The sequence below is a fragment of the Salvelinus alpinus genome, chromosome 19 (assembly GCF_045679555.1).
Source record: "Salvelinus alpinus chromosome 19, SLU_Salpinus.1, whole genome shotgun sequence".
Classification (NCBI taxonomy): domain Eukaryota; kingdom Metazoa; phylum Chordata; class Actinopteri; order Salmoniformes; family Salmonidae; genus Salvelinus; species Salvelinus alpinus.
In genome coordinates this window covers 42059681-42085142 of record NC_092104.1, presented here as the reverse complement: position 1 = coordinate 42085142, position 25462 = coordinate 42059681, and the positions used below count along the sequence as shown (strand labels likewise).

Here is a 25462-nt window from a genome sequence, read left to right as displayed (position 1 = left end):
AAAGACAGCTGGTCAAGTTAGAGACAGACAGTGGGGAGTATAACAGTGAGCAATAGAAACAGGAAAACTAATGTCACGATGCCCCACAACAGGAGCATAGAGAGGACAGAGGAAACTTAATGTGTCCAGAATACACTGCTGTTGTAGCCAGCGGCATCAGAGCTGCAGCCTCACAGGATCAGGGTATGTGGCCCTCATTTAACCAGCTGTTTAAACCACCAAACCTTTCAGTCAGCCTCCGGCATCTCTCAATGACTCAGACAAAACATAGACGAGAAAAGGCTCCTTCTACCAAACAACAACTGATCCAAGAGTAGCACACACACACAGAGAGAGAGAGAGACAGGGGGAGAGAGTGGGCTTACTGTGTCCCAAGCTGTGCTGAAAGAGAGGCCTCTGTGCTTCTTATTTTTCACCTCATACAAAGACATTTTTTTTGGCCTCAACCTCTCCATCTTATGAAAGACATATCTGACATAGCAACACTATCCAAAATACATTCCCAGCTTAAATAGAACGAATGAAAAAAACACATAACCCAATGGACTCTGGTGGCCTTTACATGTCTTTAGTAGAACTAATTGTCACATCTACTAGACAGCTCTGCTAACTCTGCCAACATCTTATGCCAGATGAATGGCACTCTAATCATAGTCAACACTGTAAAATGAGAGCTGCGATCAGAAGATAATGTTTCTTTACACAAGGTGTACAATCGATCACCAATATATGCCCAGACAGGCAGACAGACACAACAGCAACGATCCCCAGTCATGCTGCACCGAGCTCTGGTTAAAAAACAAATTAAGTTCCCCGGGTGCCGGGGCTTTTATAGAGCAACCTGCTAATTTAATTCATTACCTGTGTGAAAAATTCAGTAGATCACGCCGCTTGTTCATAAATAGATAAGGAGGTAAATAAGCAGAATAAAAAATAAAAACATTAACAATTAACACACTGCTGGTGTGTCAGTGACACAAACGGAAATGATCACATCTGCCGTAACCGAGCCCCACCGTTGTTTGTCATTGAGATTGAGTTGTAGATAGACAGAAGTGGATGAAGAAGAAGAAGATCTTTGAGGGTCAGAACCATTTTAAGGTGTACGGCCTCCACTTAGCCCTCCAGTAATCTAGACGCTCTCCGTCATATTGTTTATTTCCATCCAGTTCTTTCAGGTCTATAGGGATACGTAAAGAAAACACGTTGAAAAAGATGTGGAAAAGACATGAGAAAGCTCACTGAAAAAGAGACCCTGGTTTCAGTTGGGATTCCCTGTATGAATAAAGGTTCAACTGAAATAAATAAAAAAGAATGGTCCAGGAAGTAGAGCCCTCAGCCCCTGTTCAGCTCTTCCCCCTGAACCTCTTCTCTCCCTTTCTAGACCACGGAGTTCCAAACAAACAGTGTGCTTGGTCCCCTGCTGTGGCCCTAATACATGTAGATCAGGTGCATCCAGGGGGAGTTGAAGCTATGTCTGGACCATCTCGGGTCTTTCATTACATTCAGCCTGGCCACTGTTCAATGCAAGGCCCTGATTGGTCAGCCTGTTCATTTTTATGTTAAGTATTCATTAGTCTGAACTATGTCACCACTCTACCCCACTGCTACCTCCCTCTCACTACTTATCTCGCTCTACAATGCCTCCTCCCTCTAATGACAGAAATGTATTTGTTTGAAATCTATCACTTGATGGTTTCATTTCAGAGACAAATAATCATGTTTTGTTGCAAAACACTATATATCCACCTCACTCAGAGAAGTAAGAAGTTCTGTATGTAAAATATTTACATTTGCCATTTTAGTCATTTAGCAGATGCTCTTATCCAGAGCGATCCAGAGTCCATTCATCTTAAGATTGCCAGGTGAGACAACCACATATCACAGTCAAATATACATGATATGAACATTCCATTCCAGCTAAACAATGGTTATATTGCATTTTGCAACAAAACCCATTTTAATACACATCTAAAATATATGATTTAAAAATGTGAGAATAGCCATATCTTACACACACACACACACACACACACACATGAGAAACCCAAAATAAATAACTTCTGATGAAAAAACATACATCTGAGAAATTGGTGGATATAGCGTTTTGGAATTAAACTCTTCATTTGCGATTCATATAGTTATTTAATGTCACACATCCAGGTCATAAGCACCATCACAGTGCATGCTTACTCAGATGTGTACTCTGCATGATTTCCTCATGGTTAAAATTATAATCAAGACTTTCCCAGAGGTGAAATTTGCCCAGGCTGGTAGCTGTGCTTAATATAGTAACATTTGCATTCCAAAACGTTACATACTCCAAGGAAACATAGCTCTGAGTTGCAGTATGCAACTTCAGTGGGGGGCAGAATGAGTCCATTTTCCTTGCAAAGCCACAAACACATACCAGTTTGCATAATGACACAAATGAGTATGAAAATGTATAGAGCTGGTTCACATGAATATTATGTGCATTCCACATTTTCATTTTCACACTCATTCAGAAGCTTGCTTTCTACACCTTCCTGTCCCTGTGACCACCTCTCTTGTGTTAATTTACACTCTACCTGAGGAAATAGACATTGTGAAAACACCTGCATAAATCCTCCTTGGAGGCTTGGATGTGGATACCATATACACTTGAACGCAAAGTCAGAGGAAAAAACAATATCCTATTCGTACAGTGAGAGAAAGAGCAATTCCATATTTTTTTTCCAATTTCATCACAGTTTCCTCTTTTAATAAGATATAGGTATAGCTTTGAATCTCTGTGTCGATGTTTATTTTTACATGTATATGCAGCCTATTAATAACCGCTTGAGGATCCTAAAATGACATACCCAAATCTAACTGGCTGTAGCTCAGGACCTGAAGCAAGGATATGCATATTCTTGATACCATTTGCAAGGAAATACTTTGAAATTTGTGAAAATAATCTAGGAGAATATAACACATTACATAAAAGATAATACAAAGAAAAACATTATTTTTTTTGTATTTTTTTGCACAATCATCTTTGAAATGCAAGAGAAAGGCCATAATGTATTATTCTAGCCCAGACGCAATTTAGATTTTGGCCACTAGATGGCAGCAGTGTATGTGCAAGGTTTTAGACTGATCCAATGAACCATTGCATTTCTGTTTAAAAATTTGTATCAAGACTTTCCAAATGTGCCTAATTGGTTTATTAATACATTTTCAAGTTCATAACTGTGCACTCTTCTCAAACAATAGCATGGTATTATTTCACTGTAATAGCTACTGAAAATTGGACAGTGCAGTTAGATTTCTGCCAATATCAGATATGTCTATGTCCTGGGAAATGTTCTTGTTACTTACAACCTCACGCTAATTGCATTAGCCTACGTTAGCTCAACCATCCCGAGGTCAAGACACCGATCCTGTAGAGGTTTTAAATCAAAAAGATATTCCATTGAAGGTAGCAACTCGCATGTCCCACCCACCTGTGGACCTGTCTTTTTCAGACATCTACGGTATTTCCAGTGTTTGAGGAGTGCAAAATCCACTTAAATCTCTCTGAATTGATTTCTTTCATTTAACTCCTGCGACTTTCATACTCTTGCTTGTGCTTGTCATTTTTTCCCGTTAACGTTACGACCGTGGACATTTTTGTAATGACCTGTCAAACACACCCTGGTAATGGCTGAATTGGGTTCAATGGAATATATTGTCTTTCCGTTGCATCTACTGTATAAGAATGCTAAAGCTTAGTCTGGGATTGAACTCACCGTCTCAAAACTTAAATCACAAGAAAGAGAAGAAAGATACCTTTTTTTGAAGGGTGTACATATTTTGTAATAATTTAATACATTTGAAATGTTTACAAATTAGATGCGCTGAAATGAAGGCAACTTCCGAAAATGATTATAGCGATATGTCTGATCTCGCAAACAATGTAAAGTATGTACAGATATGTATAGATGTAATCTAAAGTCAAGCTTGCTGATTTTTAATCTGAGGGTATCCTGCAGTTGACAACCTTGTGGAATTATGCAACAGAACGTGACAACAACAGTAATTAATGAGGCAGTCTAGACTGCGCAGGTGAGTGCAGGTAGGCCTAGACCGAGCACGTTTTTAGTGGTTAATTTATTTATATATTAAAACACACCCAGTGTAGTTATGCAAATGAGCCAAAATCGAGTATCTTGTTTGGAGTAACTTCATCTATTGTCCAACTGTTGCATTTATTAGAATTGTTTTTAAAACCTTTCAGCAATTTTGATGACCGTTGCTAGTGAAGGACAACATGAACAACTTGTGACCTTGAAAACATTTCAGGGGGGAAGACTACAACGACAACAAGAGGCTATGTTTCAGATGTGAAGACCGCAACACTTGACAAGGCATCTCATTTCAGGCGTCTGTATTACGACACGGGCCAGATAGTAGTGTTCAATTTATTACTGTGGAGGATGGGCATCAAAGCAGAGATTGAAATAGATACAGTACTGTAGTGTACATTTTACATTTTTATATTTGAGTCATTTAGCAGGTCTTATCCATCACAATCAGTGCATTCGTCTTAGCTGGGTGAGACAACCACGTGTCACAGTCGTAACAAGTGCGTACACACAAACCTACTGCGTGATAGGATTTCAGATCTACTTCAGTCAATATGGAGACTGCTTTGGACAGTCATACATTGTCATCTCATGATACTACAAACACTTGAACTGCCCACAACCTGCTCCATCAAATAAACTAAATGTGACAATAATGAACTGTATCATTTTGAGAAAAATGTAGCACTTTGGATTTGATTTCTTCATAGATGTATACTGTGTAGAGTTGTTTTTTTAAGTTTGTAAATGTTAGTTTTTAGGTAGCCTAGTGGTTAGAGCGTTGGACTAGTAACCGAAAGGTTGCAAGATCAAACCCCCGAGCTGACAAGGTGAAAATCTGTCGTTCTGCCCCTGAACAAGGCAGTTAACACACTGTTCCTAGGCTGTCATTGAAAATAAGAATTTGTTCTTAACTGACTTGCCTAGTTAAATAAAGGTTAAAAAAAATTATCATTTAAATGGCAGTGTGTACTGTTTGCTGGGTGTTATTAACAATGATGTACTGTATATAAACCCTGGATTGCTGATGCTATGTATTGGCCATTAAGAAGCTCTAAAGTAATCGATCGGCCATATTGGCACTCCCCAGTGGGAGCAGTCCTCCATAGGAATGAATGGAATTTTACAGTATTTCAATTAATGTTTCAAGGACAGAATTCCATATATTTAATTATATTTTGTTGTAGTGGGGACAGTAACAATCAAAAAATATATATACTTTAAGGAAAAAATAATCATATTTTGTAATGTTTTATTTGTGTGTTTAGCTCACATAGTATAATTTAAAAGTATGCATTAAGGTGTCTGTAAAAGAATAAACGTGACCAAAACGAATGTCGACGTTAATAAATGCATTTCTATCACTTCCAAAATATTTTTTACAATGGTGAGGGAGTTCCAAAATGGAGGCACTGTGGCTTCAATTATACCTTTGCTGTTTAGAACTATACAGTAAAATATATCTTCCTTCACTACTTATTCACCTTCCAACCAACTATATATAGAAAAAAGTATGATCATTAATCAATCTACACCTAACATTGAGTGTTCCACACAGGAAATGAAGTTGTCCTGTGTTTTCTACTTCCGGTTTAATGAAAATGTGTGTGTGCGTGCGTGTGTGTGTGCCAGTGAAGGCTGCCGAGGGGAGGACGGATCATAATAATAGCCGGAATGGAGTGAATGAAATGGTATTAAACACATCAGCAGCCTCCACTGGTGTGTGCGTGCGCATGCGTGCGTGTGCACTCACACTGTCCCTCTGGCGGTCTCCGGCCAGGGCATTCTTTTGCATCGTGTGTTCCGCCTCTCAGACTTGGGGGTCTTCGACCACGCTCAGCAATACAGACAGGGGTCTGATGAAAAAAGGAAAGGAGATATTAGAATAATATGATTAAATGCATTTCACCTTATAAGCCTGTGTGCCAATGCTTCTGCTTGAGCAATTTTGGGGGGTAATGTTTGGCCAGGCCTAATCCAGCATTGTTAGCCACAGAAAAAGTATAATATCAAGTCTAACCTTTCTGCTGTCTGAGTTGCAGATCATTTTCAGCAACTGTGACTGTAGCACTGCTGGTAGTCTGTTTTCCCCAACAGTGTTGGGGACTGTAGCCTACTCTGCACATTGGTATACACAACCTTGGTGAAATGTATCAACAACAGCAATGTTTGTTATGAACTTTTAGGAACTGGCACTCATTTTATAGTATGCAGGTAGTTTACACCAATGTTTTAACAATGTGCAAATCTCAAAATAGACTGTTCGTCATCTAGTGATTTGAGATGCAGACCAAGTGATCAACTGAGACAAATCAGTTGATGCAGTTTGTATGGAGCTTATTAAGGGTGCGTTCGTAGATTCACTCTGGCAAGTTCCGAGCACTCTGGTTTGAGAGGGCCAGTTCCACCTGCCACACCCACTGCACTTTCACAACGGACCATAGTGAGCAAATACTAGTTTGTTTTGCTATGCTTATCACACTAAGTATAGTTATAATCCAAGTTTGTTTAACTTGGCACTAATATGTTCACCTTAGATAAACCAAATAAACAAAAGATTAGGATTAACCTCAGGTGGCAGGGAGGTTAAAACAATGTATAGAGTACTGGCCAACTGCTTTGGTCAAGACAAGCACAGAGGAACTAGCAACAACAAGGCATATGCAGTGGTGACCCATTATTCAGGGTACCTGTTTTGAGCCCCACCTGTTTAGCAAAAAAATATATACAGTGGGGAGAACAAGTATTTGATACACTGCCGATTTTGCAGGTTTTCCTACTTACAAAGCATGTAGAGGTCTGTAATTTTTATCATAGGTACACTTCAACTATGAGAGACGGAATCTAAAACAAAAATCCAGAAAATCACATTGTATGATTTTTAAGTAATTAATTTGCATTTTATTGCATGACATAAGTATTTGATACATCAGAAAAGCAGAACTTAATATTTGGTACAGAAACCTTTGTTTGCAATTACAGAGATCATACGTTTCCTGTAGTTCTTGACTAGTTTTGCACACACTGCAGCAGGGATTTTGGCCCACTCCTCCCTACAGATCTTCTCCAGATCCTTCAGGTTTCGGGGCTGTCGCTGGGCAATACGGACTTTCAGCTCCCTCCAAAGATTTTCTATTGGGTTCAGGTCTGGAGACTGGCTAGGCCACTCCAGGACCTTGAGATGCTTCTTACGGAGCCACTCCTTAGTTGCCATGGCTGTGTGCTTCGTGTCGTTGTCATGCTGGAAGACCCAGCCACGACCCATCTTCAATGCTCTTACTGAGGGAAGGAGGTTGTTGGCCAAGATCTCGCGATACATGGCCCCATCCATCCTCCCCTCAATACGGTGCAGTCGTCCTGTCCCCTTTGCAGAAAAGCATCCCCAAAGAATGATGTTTCCACCTCCATGCTTCACGGTTGGGATGGTGTTCTTGGGGTTGTACTCATACTTCTTCTTCCTCCAAACACGGCGAGTGGAGTTAGACCAAAAAGCTCTATTTTTGTCTCATCAGACCACATGACCTTCTCCCATTCCTCCTCTGGATCATCCAGATGGTCATTGGCAAACTTCAGACAGGCCTGGACATGCACTGGCTTAAGCAGGGGGACCTTGCGTGCGCTGCAGGATTTTAATCCATGACGGCGTAGTGTGTTACTAATGGTTTTCTTTGAGACTGTGGTCCCAGCTCTCTTCAGGTCATTGACCAGGTCCTGCCGTGTAGTTCTGGGCTGATCCCTCACCTTCCTCATGATCATTGATGCCCCACGAGGTGAAATCTTGCATGGAGCCCCAGACCGAGGGTGATTGACCGTCATCTTGAACTTCTTCCATTTTCTAATAATTGCGCCAACAGTTGTTTCCTTCTCACCAAGCTGCTTGCCTATTGTCCTGTAGCCCATCCCAGCCTTGTGCAGGTCTACAATTTTATCCCTGATGTCCTTACACAGCTCTCTGGTCTTGGCCATTGTGGAGAGGTTGGAATCTGTTTGATTGAGTGTGTGGACAGGTGTCTTTTATACAGGTAACGAGTTCAAACAGGTGCAGTTAATACAGGTAATGAGTGGAGAACAGGAGGGCTTCTTAAAGAAAAACTAACAGGTCTGTGAGAGCCGGAATTCTTACTGGTTGGTAGGTGATCAAATACTTATGTCATGCAATAAAATGCAAATTAATTATTTAAAAATCATACAATGTGATTTTCTGGATTTTTGTTTTAGATTCCGTCTCTCACAGTTGAAGTGTACCTATGATAAAAATTACAGACCTCTACATGCTTTGTAAGTAGGAAAACCTGCAAAATCGGCAGTGTATCAAATACTTGTTCTCCCCACTGTATATATTTGATTTTATTATTGTTTCAATGCCTGTTTTGCATGTTGTTTTGGCATGACTACGTGTCACATATCAGTTTGCAAACAATGTAAAAAAATAAATACAATTGAGTTAATAAAGCCACATACAAACATGGTCTCTTTGTTTTCTTGAGTAAGGCAGCTCCAAAATGCAGGTGTTTCAGCCTAGCTCAGTGCTTTCAGTGGTGGGGAAGCCAGCGGAAAATACGGAGCGTAGGGGTTGGTAATATTCTCTAGTTGCACCGTGATTAGCTCAGTGCTCTGTCACTCATGGGGACACTACGTCACCGCAAAATCTACAGGTAGAGCTCAAAGATTCAAGCCCCTTGGGTGCTGCCATAGAGTTACATTAGAAGTGCCTATCAAAGAAGACTCAAGGTCATCGACCACAGATAAAATTACGTCAAATCAGGTTATATCTACCAAAGCTTTGGTTGGACTGATGTCAACATCATACTTTCAAAATCTTAGCTAGCAGTCATCATGAATCAAGTCGACAATCTACTGGAAAATCATTTTCAATCCTTGTCATATGAACAGAAACTATAAAGAGAAATGATAGATAAAACGTATCGGTGCTCATCGGCCATTGGACATAAACATTACACAACAAGTTGGAAATCGCAAATTCAACAATGAGTGGTTTGGAAGTAATCAGTGGCAAACTGCAAGCAATGCAAAACAATCACTAGCCTGCTATTCCATGGAGTGGCTGTGTGGTCCAAGTCTGGGTTTAAGGGTCTCTTTTACAAAAGAATAAACATTCAACATGATAGGCCATAAAAGGTTGAATACATAGGCCATGCTATAAATCCAGCATGACTTCTGCCACTGGAAACTCAGAACTGGGAAATCTCAGACTTCAGTGAGTTCAAGACAACTGGGAACTCTGAATAACATGAGCTCTGACTGGGAAAATGTGTTTTGAACGGTCATCCAATTCGGAATTCCAAGTCAGGAACTCTGGCCTCTTTCTGGAGCTCCGACCTGAAGATCACTGACTTCATGATTGTCTTGAAAGCAACAGTTGTCTTGAAAGCAACATAAATCCAGAGAATGCTAGATTTTGATGCCAAAGTTTGATGACAAAATTTGCCACAAAGGACCACCGCTCCACCTTCCTGATCAAGTGAGCACTGCACAACAAGGTGAGTCCAAACATGTATTGTATGCTACTGCAAAAATTATGTAATATGCCAGGGAAATACAGTGCATACAGTATTCAGACCCCTTGACTTATTCTACATTTTGTTACGTTACAGCCTTATTCTAAAATTGATTCAATTGCTTGTATTTTCTCATCAATCCACACACAATACCCCATAATAACAAGGCAAAAACAGGTTTTTAGAAATGTTTGAACATTTATTAAAAATAAACTTAAATATGACATTTATGTACAGTACCAGTAAAAAGTTTGGACACAACTACTCATTCCAGGGTTTTCTTTATTTTTTTTTACTATTTTCTACATTGTAGAATGCATTTCAATTAACAGGTGTGCCTTTTTAAAAGTTAATTTGTGTCTCATAAATACCACCACAGAAAAGGAAGACCCAGAGTTACTTCTGCTGCAGAGGACAAGTTCATTAGAATTACCAGCCTCAGAAATTGCAACACAAATAAATGCTTCACAGAGTTCAAGTAACAAACACATCTGAAAGGACACCAATAAGAAGAAGAGACTTGCTTGGGCCAAGCAACAATGGACATTAGACCAGTGGAAATCTGTCCTTTGGTCTGATGAGTACAAATTTTAGATGTTTGGTTCTAGGCAGAGTTGCAAAGAAAAAGCCATATCTCACTGGACAATAAAAATAAACAATTTAGATTGGCAAAAGAACACAGACACTAGACAGAGAACAGAGGAATCGTCCCCTTATGCCATAGTTTGTGCATCTCAATTGCCAGTAGAAGCCACATTTGTTTAAGCAAGTTAACGATATCAGCTATGTTTTTTTTAAAGGCAGGCTGAATGAACTGTTTCGCTGCCAGACAAGGCTCCGCTGATAGCCAGGTGTAGCAGTGATAAAGATTCACTCCGTTGTGCTGGAAAGAAAGCTCTGCTGTTGGGACAGCTTTATATAGGCCCTAAAAGTTTGTGGGCACCGCTTGTCACTGTTATAGTGCAATTGATGTATTGTTTAGTGTTGTATTGTGTTGTGTAGTGGCTTTGCTTTCATGCATCTCCAAAAAAAATTGGGAGTTTGCCCCACCATGATTTATATGCTAAAATCGCCACTGGCCATATGTAGAAATATATACCAACTCAGTGCTTTCATGTAAATGACATCTATTGTATGTATCAAGAGGCAAGACACAAAAGAGATACACAACTTTTTATAATCAGTGGAAAGTTTATTTTCCTTTTGTTGTTACTCGGATCTACAAAATATATTGTCACTCTTGGAGGGAAATGGAAGTTTAACGAAACCAGTATCTTCCTAATCAGAACCAAACACGTCTTGGCCTTATGCTTCTTGCTGTTAGCTACCTGAGAGGAGTTTAACGACGATCCTTCCGCTCTCTGTTCTACTCTGCTCCTTTAAAACCGATTTAAATCCTCTGAAGTAGTATTTACTCTGCAAGACATATTTCAATATACAATTAACTGGACTTAATTGTACCACAATGGCTACAACAATAGATTTGGGATCATGTCAACCAAAGGAAATGACACTGCCGGTCTACACCTACAAAGTCAATAGCAATACAGAATCAAGGCCATTCCATTGTCTCAGCTCTCGTCAGCAGAGAGGATGTACTTCAGAGACAGCCACTACACAAAGCACATATCTTCAATTTCAGTCCTCTCATCTGGACAATCTGCACTAAATACAGCAGGAGCAACAGGGCGCCCACGCAATTATCACAGTCTTTGGTCAGTGGCTGCTCATCGATTGGGCTGTGGAGAGTAGAGGAGCATAATTGGTCATGGTGCCCGAGCCCCTGTGGGACATTACTGAAGAGCCACAGACACACAGTTCAGTCCTGTTGCTATCATCAGGGAAGGAGTGCAGAGATAAACACGTCTTTTTCTCTTCTTCGGTTTGAAGCTGTGATATCAGCTGAGGAGCGGAAAGGGAATCTGCTGTGTGTTGTCTTGATTGTGTTGAATGAATTGAGGCTCGATGAGAACTGTGGTTTGCCATCTCCTGTATTTGTGTTACTTTGAGACAGTGTATTTTGCCATGAGTGCACATTCAGGGTTGTTGCAGTCAGTCTCAACCATACTGTTGTAATAAAACCTCAAACAACTGCCAGAGTTTAGCTTGATAACAATGGTCAAGTAGTGATACTTCAAACCCCATGGGACGGGATTCCCCTGAGAGTGTGTGTGAACATGTTTCTACATGGCATCTACTACTAACTAACTTCAGTAATTACAGATTGACTGTTTACTCGTCTTTTGTCATTGACTGACATTTTAAATAATTACAGCCAATAAAGAAACTGCATTTTTAGGCAAGATTTAAAAAGACACTGCTATTGTAGCGAAAGCAAGGATTCGATCAACCTTGGAACTTTTTGGGGGTACTTCAAGTCATCCTGAGAAGCTACATACCGCTATAAATGTATCATGAGAGAGGTTGAACGTTATGGAAAGTACAAACAACGCTCTCTATACAATGCCAAATTCAACATGCTTATAATTTCTTTTGGTAAAAAAAAAAATGATAACAATTGGAAAGACAATAGAGAAGATGTCAAGTCAAAATCTAAGTTTATTGGTCGTGTACACAGATTTGCAGATGTCAGCACAGGTGCAGTGAAATGCTTATGTTTTTAGCTCCAATAGTTCAGTAATACCTAGCAATAATACAAAATTTAAAAAAAACTATACACGCATAATCCTGAAAAATAAACGTTACAGCTTTCTTCTAACCTACAAACAATACCCCACAATACCCCATAATAACAAAGCAAAAACAAGTTTAGAAATGTTTGATATTTTATTAACAATAAAAAAACAGAATTATCACATTTACATTAGTATTCAGACCCTATACTCAGTACTTTGTTGAGGCACCTTTGGCAGCGATTACAGCCTTGAGTTTTCTTGGGTGTGACGCTATAAGCTTTGCACACCTGTATTTGGGGAGTTTCTTCCATTCTTCTCTACAGACCCTTTCAAACTCTGTCAGGTTGGATGAGGAGCATCGCTGCACAACTATTTTCAGGTCTCTCCAAAGATGTTCGATCGGGTTCAAGTCCAACCTCTGGCTGGTCCACTCAAGGACATTCAGAGACTTGTTTCCGAAGCCACTCGTGCATTTTCTTGGCTGTGTGCTTAGGGTCGTTGTCCTGTTGGAAGGTGAACCTTCGCCTCAGTCTGAGGTCCTGATGGCTCTGATCTCTCTGTACTTTGCTTTCCCTCGATCCTGACTAGTCTCCCAGTCCCTGCCACTGAAAAACATCCCCATAGCATGATGTTGCCACCGCCATGCTTCACCGTAGGGATGGTGCCAGGTTTCCTACAGATGTGACGCTTGGTATTCAGTCTAAAAAGTTCAACCTTGGTTTCATCAGACCAGAGAATCTTGTTTCTCATGGTCTGAGAGTCCTTTAGGTGCCTTTTGGCAAACTCCAAGAGGGCTGTCATGTGCCTTTTACTGAGAAGATGCTTCCGTCTGGCCACTCTACAATAAAGGCCTGATTGGTGGAGTGCTGCAGAGATGGCTGTCCTTCTGAAAGGTTCTCCCACTCCACAGAGGAACTCTGGACCTCTCTCAGGGTGACCATTGGATTCTTGGTTACCTCCCTGACCAAGGCCCTTCTCCCTGACCAAGGTTTCTGCTCTGACATGCACTGTCAACTGTGGGACCTTATATAGACAGGTGTGTAGATTTCCAAATCATGTCCAATCAATTCAATTTACCACAGGTGGACTCCAATCAAGTTGTAGCAACGTCTCAAGGATGACCAATTGAAACAGGATGCACCTGAGCTCAATTTCGTGTCTCATAGTAAAAGGTCTGAATACTTATGTAAATAAGGTATTTCTGTTTTCATTTGTAATAAATTAGCAGAAATTTATAAAAACCTGTTTTTGCTGCATCATTATGGGGTATTGTGTGTAGATTGTAGAGGACAAACATGTATTTAATAAAGTTTTGAACAAGGCTGTAACGTAACAAAATGTGAAAAAAGTAAAGGGGTCTGGAAACTTTCCAAACACACTGCAAATATACAGTACCGGTCAAAAGTTTTAGAACACCTACTCATTCAAGGGTTTTTCTTTATTTTTTACATTGTAGAATAATAGTGAAGACATCAAAGCTATGAAATAACACATATGGAATCATGTAGTAACCAAAAAAAGTGTTAAACAAATCAAAATATATTTTATATTTGAGATTCTTCAAATAGCCACCCTTTGCCTTGATGACAGCTTTGCACACTCTTGGCATTCTCTCAACCAGCTTCATGAGGTAGTCACCTGGAATATATTTCAATTAACAGATGTGCCTTCTTAAAAGTACATTTGTGGAATATCTTTCCTTCTTAATGCGTTTGAGCCAATCAGTTGTGTCGTGACAAGTTAGGGGTGGTGTACAGAAGATAGCCCTATTTGTTTTATAAATCAAATTGTACTGCTGCCATGAGTTACTTGATGTGGAATAGAGTTCCATGTAGTCATGGCTCTATGTAGTACAGTGCGCCTCCCATAGTCTGTTCTGGACTTGGGGACTGTGAAGAGACCTCTGGTGGCGTGTCTTGTGGGTTATGCATGGGTGTGTGCCAGTACTTCGGTACATTCAACACCTCTCACACATACAAGTAGTGATGAAGTCAATCTCTCCTCTACTTTGAGCCAGGAGAGATTGACATGCATATCATTCATGTTAGCACTCTGTGTACCTCCAAGGGCCAGCCGTGCTACCCTTTTCGGAGCCAATTGCAATTTTCCTTTCTGGGTAATTAAAAAAATAAATGCATGCATTGAGATTGTATGTTTCAGGACCTGTGGAGAGGTGTTATTCACCATGTGGTGAATAAACACACATGGACACTGGGACATTATGAACATGACTGCCTGGGGGACCAACCACACCAAGGAATGGCTCAAAAAGGGCTCAGGTGGTTATATATTTTCTCAAGAATCCTTCCCCCTATTTAGCAGTTGGTTACAGATAATGGTCTTTTATGCATTACTGAAGTAATGTCCTTTGGACCAGCAGAACATGTATACAAATATTGGTCACAGAGGAGATGGTTGGGAAACTCTGCATTAGGGTGTGCATGCACACAGTCAAAGGAGGATTTCAGGAAATTGTTTTTTTTAAAGGCAGTAAATGAGGCTGAATGAACTGTTTCGCTGCCAGACAAGGCTCCGCTGATAACCAGGTGTAGCAGTGGTATAGTGCAATGAATGTATTGTTTAGTGTTGTGTAGTGGCTTTGCTGGTATGCATCCCACAATTATAATTTTTTTGACCCACCAAGATTTACATGCTAAAATCACCACTGTTCTAGCCTATTGAAACACAGAGCAGACCATCCCCCTCCCCAGACCCCTTTCTGAACCTTACTTTGATTTAGATTGTGGTCGGTGAATGGGTTGATCATGTGATGACAGTGGGCCTTTAAACAGTTAGTTCAGATTAAATCTATTGAGGTCTTTACACAGCTAGATCTATTGATCCACCTATGCTGCTACATTTTACCCGGACCACTTTTCAGCCATAGCTCTATTAAAATAGATTGTTGGCCTCTTTACCCTCCTCTAATCCACCCACCCCTGTGTTCTTGGGGCTCTACCTGCCTCTAGGGGTGTGTATTATGTCTGGGCTGACACACACATCTTTTATTTCTCGTTAGGTGACAAGTGACACAAGGTTCTGGATCATAGGTGTTTTTGATCTGGTTATATTCTGAGTTTCTGTTTTAGCCATTTTTCTTGGGTAGCTAAGGGTTAACTTGCATTTGATCATGTTCACATTGCGCCTTAAACTCCTTAAAGTTGGAATCAGCGAGTCGTTTGCGACCCCCTGGATGCACCTCTTTTGTTATTTCATTGGTAACGAAACCCAACACTGACCTTGTCACGATCGTTGTATGAGTGAGACCAAGGCGCAGCGTGAGTAGAGTTCCACATATTTTTAATAAACTGAAAACTCACCAAAACAATAAAGCACAAACGAAACGTGAAGCTATACAAAATAGTGCAGACAGGCAACTAAACATAGTCAAGATCCCACAAACACAAAAGGGAAATGGCTACCTAAATATGATCACCAATCAGAGACAACGATAAACAGCTGTCTCTGAATGGGAACCATATCAGGCCAACATAGACATACAAAACCCCTAGATGACCCACCCTAGTCACTATCACGCCCCAACCAACACAGAGAAAAAACAGCTTACTATGGTCAGGACGTGTCAGACCTCTTTTTCTCACTTCTCTTTTCGGGTCGAGTTGATCCAGATCCAATGCTCATGATGATGATGCTTGTTCAGTAGAACATGTCTAAAAAACCGTTGTCCTGCTATCACAAATGTTTATCTACAACTAGCTAACAGCTTACTACTCTGCTGTTTACATTCTAGCTTGCTCACGCATGCCCAAGTACTCTCTCACACACATCTATGCGCTCTCCCACTCTCTCACAAGCATATATTGTATATATAAACAACACAAGGAGCAGGGGGAACCCTGAGGTCATGGACAACTCGCTTTAAATATGTAATTGAGTTCATTTGTCCAGGGTTAATTATGTGTTTTATATCCCGGTTGAAAATTCCTCTGGAATATCGGTACCATAACCTAATCATTTCACGTGTGTCTTATTTCACCGCCTTATGTCTTATTTCACTGGACATCCCATGTCTCCTTGAATAGCAAGGCTTGGAGTAAGTTCTAATTTACCTGCATATACCTGGCACAAGTCATTGGTGTTAACTGTTGTTTTTAGGGTGACATTTCAACCGTTGAATGTCAATGGTAACCAATTTTCAACGTAGACAAAAGTTGTCTAAAATTTGTAAAATTGTGCGTTTGAAACTTAATATGCAGAAAAAACAAATATGCAAACAATGTAAAATTATTACTTATTCAAGCACACTTTCAGATGTATAAATAAAATCAGACAATTTCCCATGTAAACTTTGTTGTGATGGGAGAAAGTGCAGTGATGACACTTTAGAATCTTTGATATGACATGGTGTGCCCAGTAAGAACGTTTTTGATGTCCTAAAGATGCACCTGGCAGGTGTTTGTGTGTGGAGGATGCAAACTGAGAGGTTGTGTTCTGTTCACAGCAAGTGACATGATGCCATACCAAATTCATGCCAATAAGTGTTTGGCAACAGACACTCTTTAGGCATAATACTAGTATGTCATCATGTCAAACGCTTTGAGAATCCTAGCACCCAGGGTGGAACCCAGTGTACTGTGAATGAGGATCAGGGAAAGTGTCCCTCACAGCAACTGGGGATGACAACTTGGTTTCCTGCACCAAGGGCACCATGCTGCCACATCAAACTGTGTGACAGCATGCCGATACTTAAAAAATATATATATATATATATATATATATATGTTTCACCTTTTCTTAACTAGGCAAGTCAGTTAAGAACAAATTCTTACAGTGTGTTAACTGCCTTGTTCAGGGGCAGAATGACAGATTTTTACCTTGTCAGCTCAGGGATTAGATCCAGCAACCTTTCGGTTACTGGCCCACCACTAGGCTACCTGTACTCCCGGGCTTCATCTAGACTAAACACATACAAGCATGCGTGCACACACACACAAACAAAAACACAGTAAACAGGTGAGCTGTCTCCAGTGATCATATGGCACACTGACGTCTCAGTCCTTGTGACGTCACAACGTCTGCCTTGTCAACTCCACTAATAGCTGGTCTCGCTGCCAAGAGCTGCCGTTCTATAATGAGCCGTCTCCACTAGAGCTGAGACTCACAGCAGGTTGGACACACATCTATCCCACTCATGCAAAACCACTGGCAGGGGTCTTGGTGTGTGTGTGTGTGTGTGTGTGTGTGTGTGTGTGTGTGTGTGTGTGTGTGTGTGTGTGTGGGGAAACTTTACGTGGGGAACAATGGGGGGGTTGGTTCTTTAGGTCTAGCATCAGTTCTGAATGACTCACCAGTCATATCCTACTGTGTCTGAAACAGAACGAGATTGGGATCTACAGGCCTTTGACTAAGGACACAAGGGAAGGGAGCTTAACTTACCGTATGCCCGCATCCCACCATTTCTCTGGCTGTCCTTTTGATACGTTCTCTGTTACGTTTTTCAATTAACATTCTGTCATCTTTTGGAGAGGGAAGAGAGAGGGGTGCGAGTTTCTGTAGCATCACATTAAATGTGTGGACATAAATGAGCTGAGATTTGGCACTCCACTGCTAAAGGTTATAGAGGATGTCTAATATGCATCACATCACACAGCTACTAGCAGACAGACATCTATGACTCCTCTTCAATTGTTGAACTCACTCTGCCCCTTTATTAAATCATTCCTCATGATCATCTCATCCTCTTATTGTAGTTATTGTTTCAGGCCAAATGAGTTGAACCAAAGCCCTTCAATAGAGTGGAGTGTGCTAGCCTTCATACTGTATATTTTCTGTACTGTATAACTATCTCACAGAGCTTACAGTAACACAAGGCTGATTCTACAGCATCTCATGACTAAACAGAACAGAAGCACTGCTGTGGGGTGCGTATGTCCTCAGTCTGTGATGCTGTCATGTTACTGTAATGGGAGATAACAATTCCTGACGTTTAATCATAGTAAAAATTCCCTGTTTTAGGTCAGTTAGGATCACCACTTTATTTTAAGAATGTGAAATGTCAGAATTATAGTAGAGAGAATTATTTATTTCAGCTTTCACTTTCTTTCATCACATTCTAAGTGGGTCAGAAGTTTACATACACTCAATTAGTATTTGGTAGCATTGCCTTTAAATTGTTGGGTCAAACGTTTCAGGTAGCCTTCCACAGTAAGTTGGGTGAATATTGGCTAATTCATCCTGACAGAGCTGGTGTAACTGAGTCAGGTTTGTAGGCATCCTTGCTCGCACACACTTTTTCAGTTCTGCCCACAAACTTTCTATAGGATTGAGGTCAGGGCTTTGTGACACCACTCCAATACCTTTGTTGTCCTTAAGCCATTTTTCCACAACTTTGGAAGTATGCTTGGGGTCATTGTCCATTTGGAAGACCCATTTGCGTCCAAGCTTTAACTTCCTGACTGATGTCTTGAGATGTTGCTTCAATATATCCACGTAATTTTCCATCCTCATGATGCCATCTATTTTGTGTTGTGCGCCAGTCCCTCCTGCAGCAAAGCACCCCCACAACATGATGCTGCCACCCCCGTTCTTTACGGTTGGGATGGTGTTCTTCGGCTTGCAAGCCTCCCCCTTTTTCCTCCAAACATAACGATGGTCATTATGGCCAAACAGTTCTATTTTTGTTTCATCAGACCAGAGGACATTTTTCCAAAAAGTACGATCTTTGTCCCCATGTGCAGTTGCAAACCGTAGTCTGGCTTTTTTATTGCGGTTTTGGAGCAGTGGCTTCTTCCTTGCTGAGCGGCCTTTCAGGATATCTCGACATAGGACTCGTTTAATGTGGGTATAGATATTTTTGTACCTGATTCCTCCAGCATCTTCACAAGGTCCTTTGCTGTTGTTCTGGGATTGATTTGCACTTTTTGCACCAAAGTACGTTCATCTCTAGGAGACAGAACTTGTCTCCTTCCTGAGCGGTATGACGGCTGCGTGGTCCCATGGTGTTTATACTTGCGTACTGTTGTTTGTACAGATGAACGTGGTACCTTCAGGCATTTGGAAATTGCTCCCAAGGATGAACCAGACTTGTGGAGGTCCACCATTTTTTTCTGAGGTTTTGGCTGATTTCTTTTGATTTTCCCATGAAGTCAAGCAAAGAGGCACTGAGTTTGAAGGTAGGCCTTGAAATGCATCCACAGGTTAACCACCAATTGACTCAAATTATGTCAATTAGCCTATCAGAAGCGTATATAGCCAGTAAATCATTTTCTGGAATTTCCCAAGCTGTTTAAATGCACAGTCAACTTAGTGTATGTAAACTTCTGACCCACTGGAATTGTGATACAGTGAATTATAAGTTAAATAATCTGTCTGTAAACAATTGTTGAAAAATTACTTGTGTCATGCACAAAGTAGATGTCCTAACCGACTTGCCAAAACTATAGTTTGTTAACAAGAAATTTGTGGAGTGGTTGAAAAACAACTTTTATTGACTCCAACCTAAGTGTATGTAAACTTCCGACTTCAACTGTATCTTAAATTAGTTCCAAGGTGTTAACCATTATACAACGGTTGGGTCTAGTCCTGAATGCTGATTGGTTACAACTGCATTCCAGTCGGTGTCTATTCCACAAGTTACCACTGGCTAAATCAATGGCGTTAAAATGCCTATTCACTCTGTACCATCTGACTACGCAATCCCCTGTCTCATTAGCGCAGACAAGCAATTTATAAACTTGATCTCCACTATAAAAAGCATCTATACATTATCTCACATTTCCTTCAGACTAACATTTAGTTTTCAACAGCGGAGATTTGTATAAACCTTACTGTCTGTCTCTCCGACATTGGCAACATTGTTTCAATATTCAAATTTGATCTCCAGCTGTCCCATAGTAATGAATGTGTAGGGAGTCAGGAAGAGACAGACAGACAGGCAGGCAGGCAGTGTTTCTCAGCCAGTCGAAATCATGAATCAGCTGGCATAATTTTTATGGATATATACAAATGAAATGTCAATTGAAAAAAGTTCAAACAAAACGAATTGCAGCTAGTTTGCAGTCTTTCCAGCTTCAGTTTGAAGTGATTTTGTTAGCTGTGTTGTTGGGTAGCTTCTCTGAACAACAGTCTCCTGACGAGAGAGCACATTTTCTATGCCAGGCTAATCACGCTTCATTGGCTTATTGTTATGGATGTATCCAAATAAATGTCACTAGAAAACAGCTTAAATTTGGTGTCCACATCACCAACAAACTAGAATGGTCCAAACACACCAAGACAGTCGTGAAGAGTGCACGACAAAGCCTATTCCCCCTCAGGAAACTAAAAATATTTGGCATGGGTCCACAGATCCTCAAAAGGTTATACAGCTGCAACATTGAGAGCATCCTGACTGGTTGCATCACTGCCTGGAACGGCAACTGGTCGGCCTCCGAACGCAAGGCACTACAGAGGGTAGAGCGTACCGCCCAGTACATCACTTGGGCTAAGCTGCCTGCCATCCAGGACCTCTACACCAGGAGGTGTCAGAGGAAGGCCCTAAAAATTGTCAAAGACCCCAGCCACCCCAATCATAGACTGTTCTCTCTACTACCGCATGGCAAGCGGTACCGGAGCGCCAAGTCCAGGACCAAAAGGCTTCTCAACAGTTTTTACCCCCAAGCCATAAGACTCCTGAACAGGTAATCAAATGGCTACCCGGACTATTTGCATTGTGTGCCCCCCCAACCCCTCTTTTATGCTGCTGCTACTCTCTGTTTATCATATATGCATAGTCACTTTAACTATACATTCATGTACATACTACCTCAATTAGCACGACCAACCAGTGCCCCCGCACATTGGCTAACCGAGCTATCTGCATTGTGTCCTGCCACCCACCACCCGCCAACCCCTCTTTTACGCTACTGCTACTCTCTGTTTATCATACATACATAGTCTCTTTAACCATATCTACATGTACATACTACCTCAATCAGCCCGACTAACCGGTGCCTGTATATAGCCTCGCTACTGTTATTTTTCACTGTCATTTTACTGTTGTTTTTATTTCTTTACTTACCTATTGTTCAACAATACTTAAAAAAAAATTGCACTGTTGGTTAGTGCCTGTAAGTAAGCATTTCACTGTAAGGTCTACAACTGTTGTATTCGGCGCACGTGACAAATAAAGTTTGATTTGACTTAAACAAATGCAAATGCAGCTACTCTTGTTATTCTTTTTGACATTTGACGTGACAGTAAGTTAGCCGTAGTTGGCTACCTAGCAAGCAAGGGATAAGAACGTTGCTAGCCAGTATGGCAATGGAACATATAGAACGAACGACTGGGTCACGTCCATAGATACAGAACAAAAAGACTGAACGACTGGGTCGATAAAATAGTATGAATAAAAATAACGTTTTTAATGAAAATATGTCAATCACTATTTGAATATGTTGGTAACCCATTGTATAAAAGGCCCTCGAAGCCGGTGTTTGGAGGATATATTGGCACGGTTTGCCGGCATATTGTCTCGGTCCTAACAACACCCATGCCAATATCCTCCTAACACCGGCTTCTTGGGCATTATCACTTAAATATACAATGCCTTCTAGTGTACAAATTAAGTAAGCCAAAACGGCTCCTACAGGTGCAATTGTTGTTATTACATTTAATTGTTTATTTGATTGAAGGAGATAAATTACCAGCAAACGTTCATTTCAAACAGTATCCTCCTTAGGCTTCATGAGTAAAGGATGGTATTTCTGAATTGGTTCTCTATACTGGTTCTGCCTAATGGAACAGTCTGCACTGTCTCTCCCTGCTGCCACACCATCAGTGGGGTGTCCATTTCTGTGCCTTATGCATTTATTTAAATCAGGTCAAATCACAGCAGACCAGAGGTGACACTCAGTGTAACAGGATATGTGAGAACAGGGGTCTCTAGACACACTCACTCTAGACACACTTTGGATTAAATGAATCAATCTGAACCTCTCTAAGGACACGCACACATACACGCACACATACCCCCAAAGGGGGGGGGGGGATTGTGCTTTTATAACACTTCAGACAGAAATGGGCTATTTGAAGCTAATTCCACAGAAACTGTTCCACAGCTAACTGAGACGTGCATACAGAAACATTAGTTGATATGGAAATTAGCTGGCACTGTCACCTGCAGTCCTTTCTTCTCATATTGAGCAGGTCTACTAACCCAAACATGAGTCTCAAATGTAATGTTTGCTTTCCATGCAGGGAAATTTGATATGTTAAATGTAACAGCAACTTCAATGGGGATTTGAACAACATTGCAGGTACATTGAGCCCAGGTCTAGGGAAAATAGCCCTGCCACCAATGCCTACAACAACAAACTGCAGCGAGAATAGACAAAGCAGAACCTGACATGTCCTTTCTACCATAGAATAAAGTACAGTAGATCATAAGAGGGACAACATACCCTTACATCCATCTAAAACCTCTAGCAATAGCATAATCAGTAGCTCATTGTAAGTAGCTAGGTCATTTTAAGCAGTGAAACGTGTGGGCAGTCTGAGCTCCACTACTTTAGACTGACAGTAGGTGTCATCACTGAGCTTCAGTAAAATATCAATGGATTTCACTGCTACTCCTCTGACACCATACTACCACGCAATCACAATGGAGCCCTAGCCCCTATGAGCTTATACTTACAGTATCTCATCCTATAGGATCCCCTCACAAGTCCGAGGCATGTAGTGTATGAAAAGTACATGGAAGATTATAGACAAATGAAGATGGTGAAATTAGGACACACAGGCATACCTTAAATCAATGCTTACAGTACATGTGTCCCAATCCCAAATGGTAACCAATTCCCTACATAGGGCTCTGGTCAAAAGTAATGCACTATAGGAAATAGGGTGCCATTTGATATGTAGACATTAGAGCAGAATGTCTACTTTGCCCTTCACAAACACATGACGGCACAAGACTGAGCCCAGGCAAGACACTAGGCCTGCAGTGAGACTGTTCCCTCTTTTCTTTAGACAAATCAAAAATGCATTTCTGCACTCCATACTATGTCTATTTGCCTGCCAACTCCTCTGCTGAAATTGTCTTGGTCGTTCACTCACACACACACACACACACACACACCCTTAGTGACAGCACTAACTGACTCCAGGCTAGGCAGAGAGGTAGAGAGTCATTGGGAACAGTCACTGTACAGCAAGCAGCACAAGCATCATCTCTCTGTCATCGTGAAGATCAAACATCATTAAACATTGAGTCCAATGACTGGAGCTACCGCCACATCATCACAACTTAATGTCAAGGTCATGAACCCCCTTCTAGTGTAATCCTCCTCTCTAATATTCAACGGGTTGTACGGATCATGACTGCCATCTCAATTACTGGACTACTGTTTAATTGCTAGGCCTAATAATCAATGATTGTTCGATTGCCAGTCGTGTCTGCTCATGTCTTTTCAGCTAATTATATACACAATTGTCCAATAGACGATTTGCGTATACAATTGAGTAGCCTAACAGAGAAATAACTCAGAGGATTTGTTCCATGTCATTTCAGCAAGCCATGACACCCACCATCTCAAATTGTTCTGAAGTTTCTGTAGGTAGAAACAGGTAAGATTGCCATTGCTGCAACACTATTTACTTTACATTTAATTTTATATCTGAGAAATTAAGCTAACTGATTGCACCCATATTGGATAATATTCAATGAGTGGAGCTTACTCAGGTGATCAAAAGCTCATATCAGACCGAGAGCCTTATGCTTCTTATGTAGTTCTTTATGAGTTTTAGTTTCCGCAGAAGTGACAGTTACAGGGATGGTAAAAACAGCTTTATTGCAGTAGCAACATCAGGGAAACTGGGCAGAAGGGAGGAGTGCTTCAAATACAGCAGTACTGCAACATCTTTAATTGATTCCTCTCATTCTCCTTAATTGCCGGCCTCAACACGTTACGGAAAGAGATTAACTGTATAGGAAGCTCTGGGAACAGGTCATCTGGATACTGGACAGCCAATAAATTGGCAGATGCAAACAGATTATCATATTTGGCGGACAACAGTTCTTGAGGGTTTGATCAGTTGAACTCAGCGAGTTTTTTCTGGCTAATAGCCTACACAAATGGGCTGCAATATTCTAGGTAAATTATATTAGGCCTAAATCAAAGTGGCTGAGTTTATCCTCAAGCAGACTACTTTTCTCATTGTTAGGCTATTTGATGTGTACATTTTTATAAAAAGTTTATAAATAGCACCTAAATCGCAGCTAAAGACGGTATATAGCTATAGATAGTACACTGCATAATGAAACGATCCCTAGTAAGCTAATGTTTTGAGGGTGGACTGATTGTGTTATTTGCCATTAATAGACTGGTTTTACTCACAACAACTTTCTATCCAAGCTGGGAGAGAGCGTAAGAATGGCTCATGTCATGCAGGTTCAGGCAGCCTCTGCAGGACAGCTGTATATCAATTGGTAGTATTCTGTTGTATTGAAATGTATTTGACAATCTGCAATGTTTGAATTAGGGGTGACCCCATTAGTCAACTGGTCGATTGTTTGGTTGACCAAGATTTTTTTAGTGGAGCAGTCACACACACACATATATACATATATATATATAGATATATATATAAATGTATGGCACACGAGACACCCGTCTGATTCACGCCCGTCTCAGTGGACTAAGTCATTATGGAGGCCGCGGGGATGGTACACCAGTATCACCAGTAGTACTTTTACTGTTCTAAATCTACAATGTTTGTTAGGCTAAGGTAATTTCTGTTAATGCAGTCAATATATTATTATTACAGTCATTTACCATTTTCATTGTCGGAGTGGACACGTTGTTTGCGGACCGCACAACCCAGGCTACGCTTGTGAGGAACAAGTTTTGGTTTATTTCATTCAATTTATGAGTTGTCAATTTATGAGTTGTCTTTTGTTTGTTGCGCTCCTGTCAACATTGATTAAGGACGCACACCTGATTATGCATAGAAGTAGACCTAGGCTACCTGCCCTCCGTGCAAATGTAGGCCTATAAATGTGCTCATTTGAGGATCTGATACTATTTCTGATAGTCTTAACTCACCACCACTGTGGAGCTTCCAAATAAATGTATTCTTCTTCTCAAACAGCAAGTAAACAAAGTCTGTTTTTACATCCATTGAGAATGGCAATAGTTCCTCAACTTAGCCTACTTGAAAAATCTTTCCAGCTCACTTTCGATAACCACCCCCGAGAAAAAAATGTAATGCTCTGATCTGG

At 40.7% G+C, this 25462-nt stretch overlaps 1 protein-coding gene across 2 annotated transcripts in view; it reads right to left on the bottom strand.

The window, feature by feature from the left end:
* Positions 1-25462, bottom strand: part of LOC139545637 (3',5'-cyclic-AMP phosphodiesterase 4D-like) — a 59510-nt gene that overhangs the window by 12868 nt on the left and 21180 nt on the right. For both annotated transcript variants that reach the window (XM_071353613.1, XM_071353616.1), the window contains exon 2: positions 5842-5944. In XM_071353613.1, the coding sequence (XP_071209714.1) occupies positions 5842-5883 (42 nt within the window). In that variant the 5' untranslated portion in view covers positions 5884-5944. The remainder of the gene's footprint in view (positions 1-5841; positions 5945-25462) is intronic.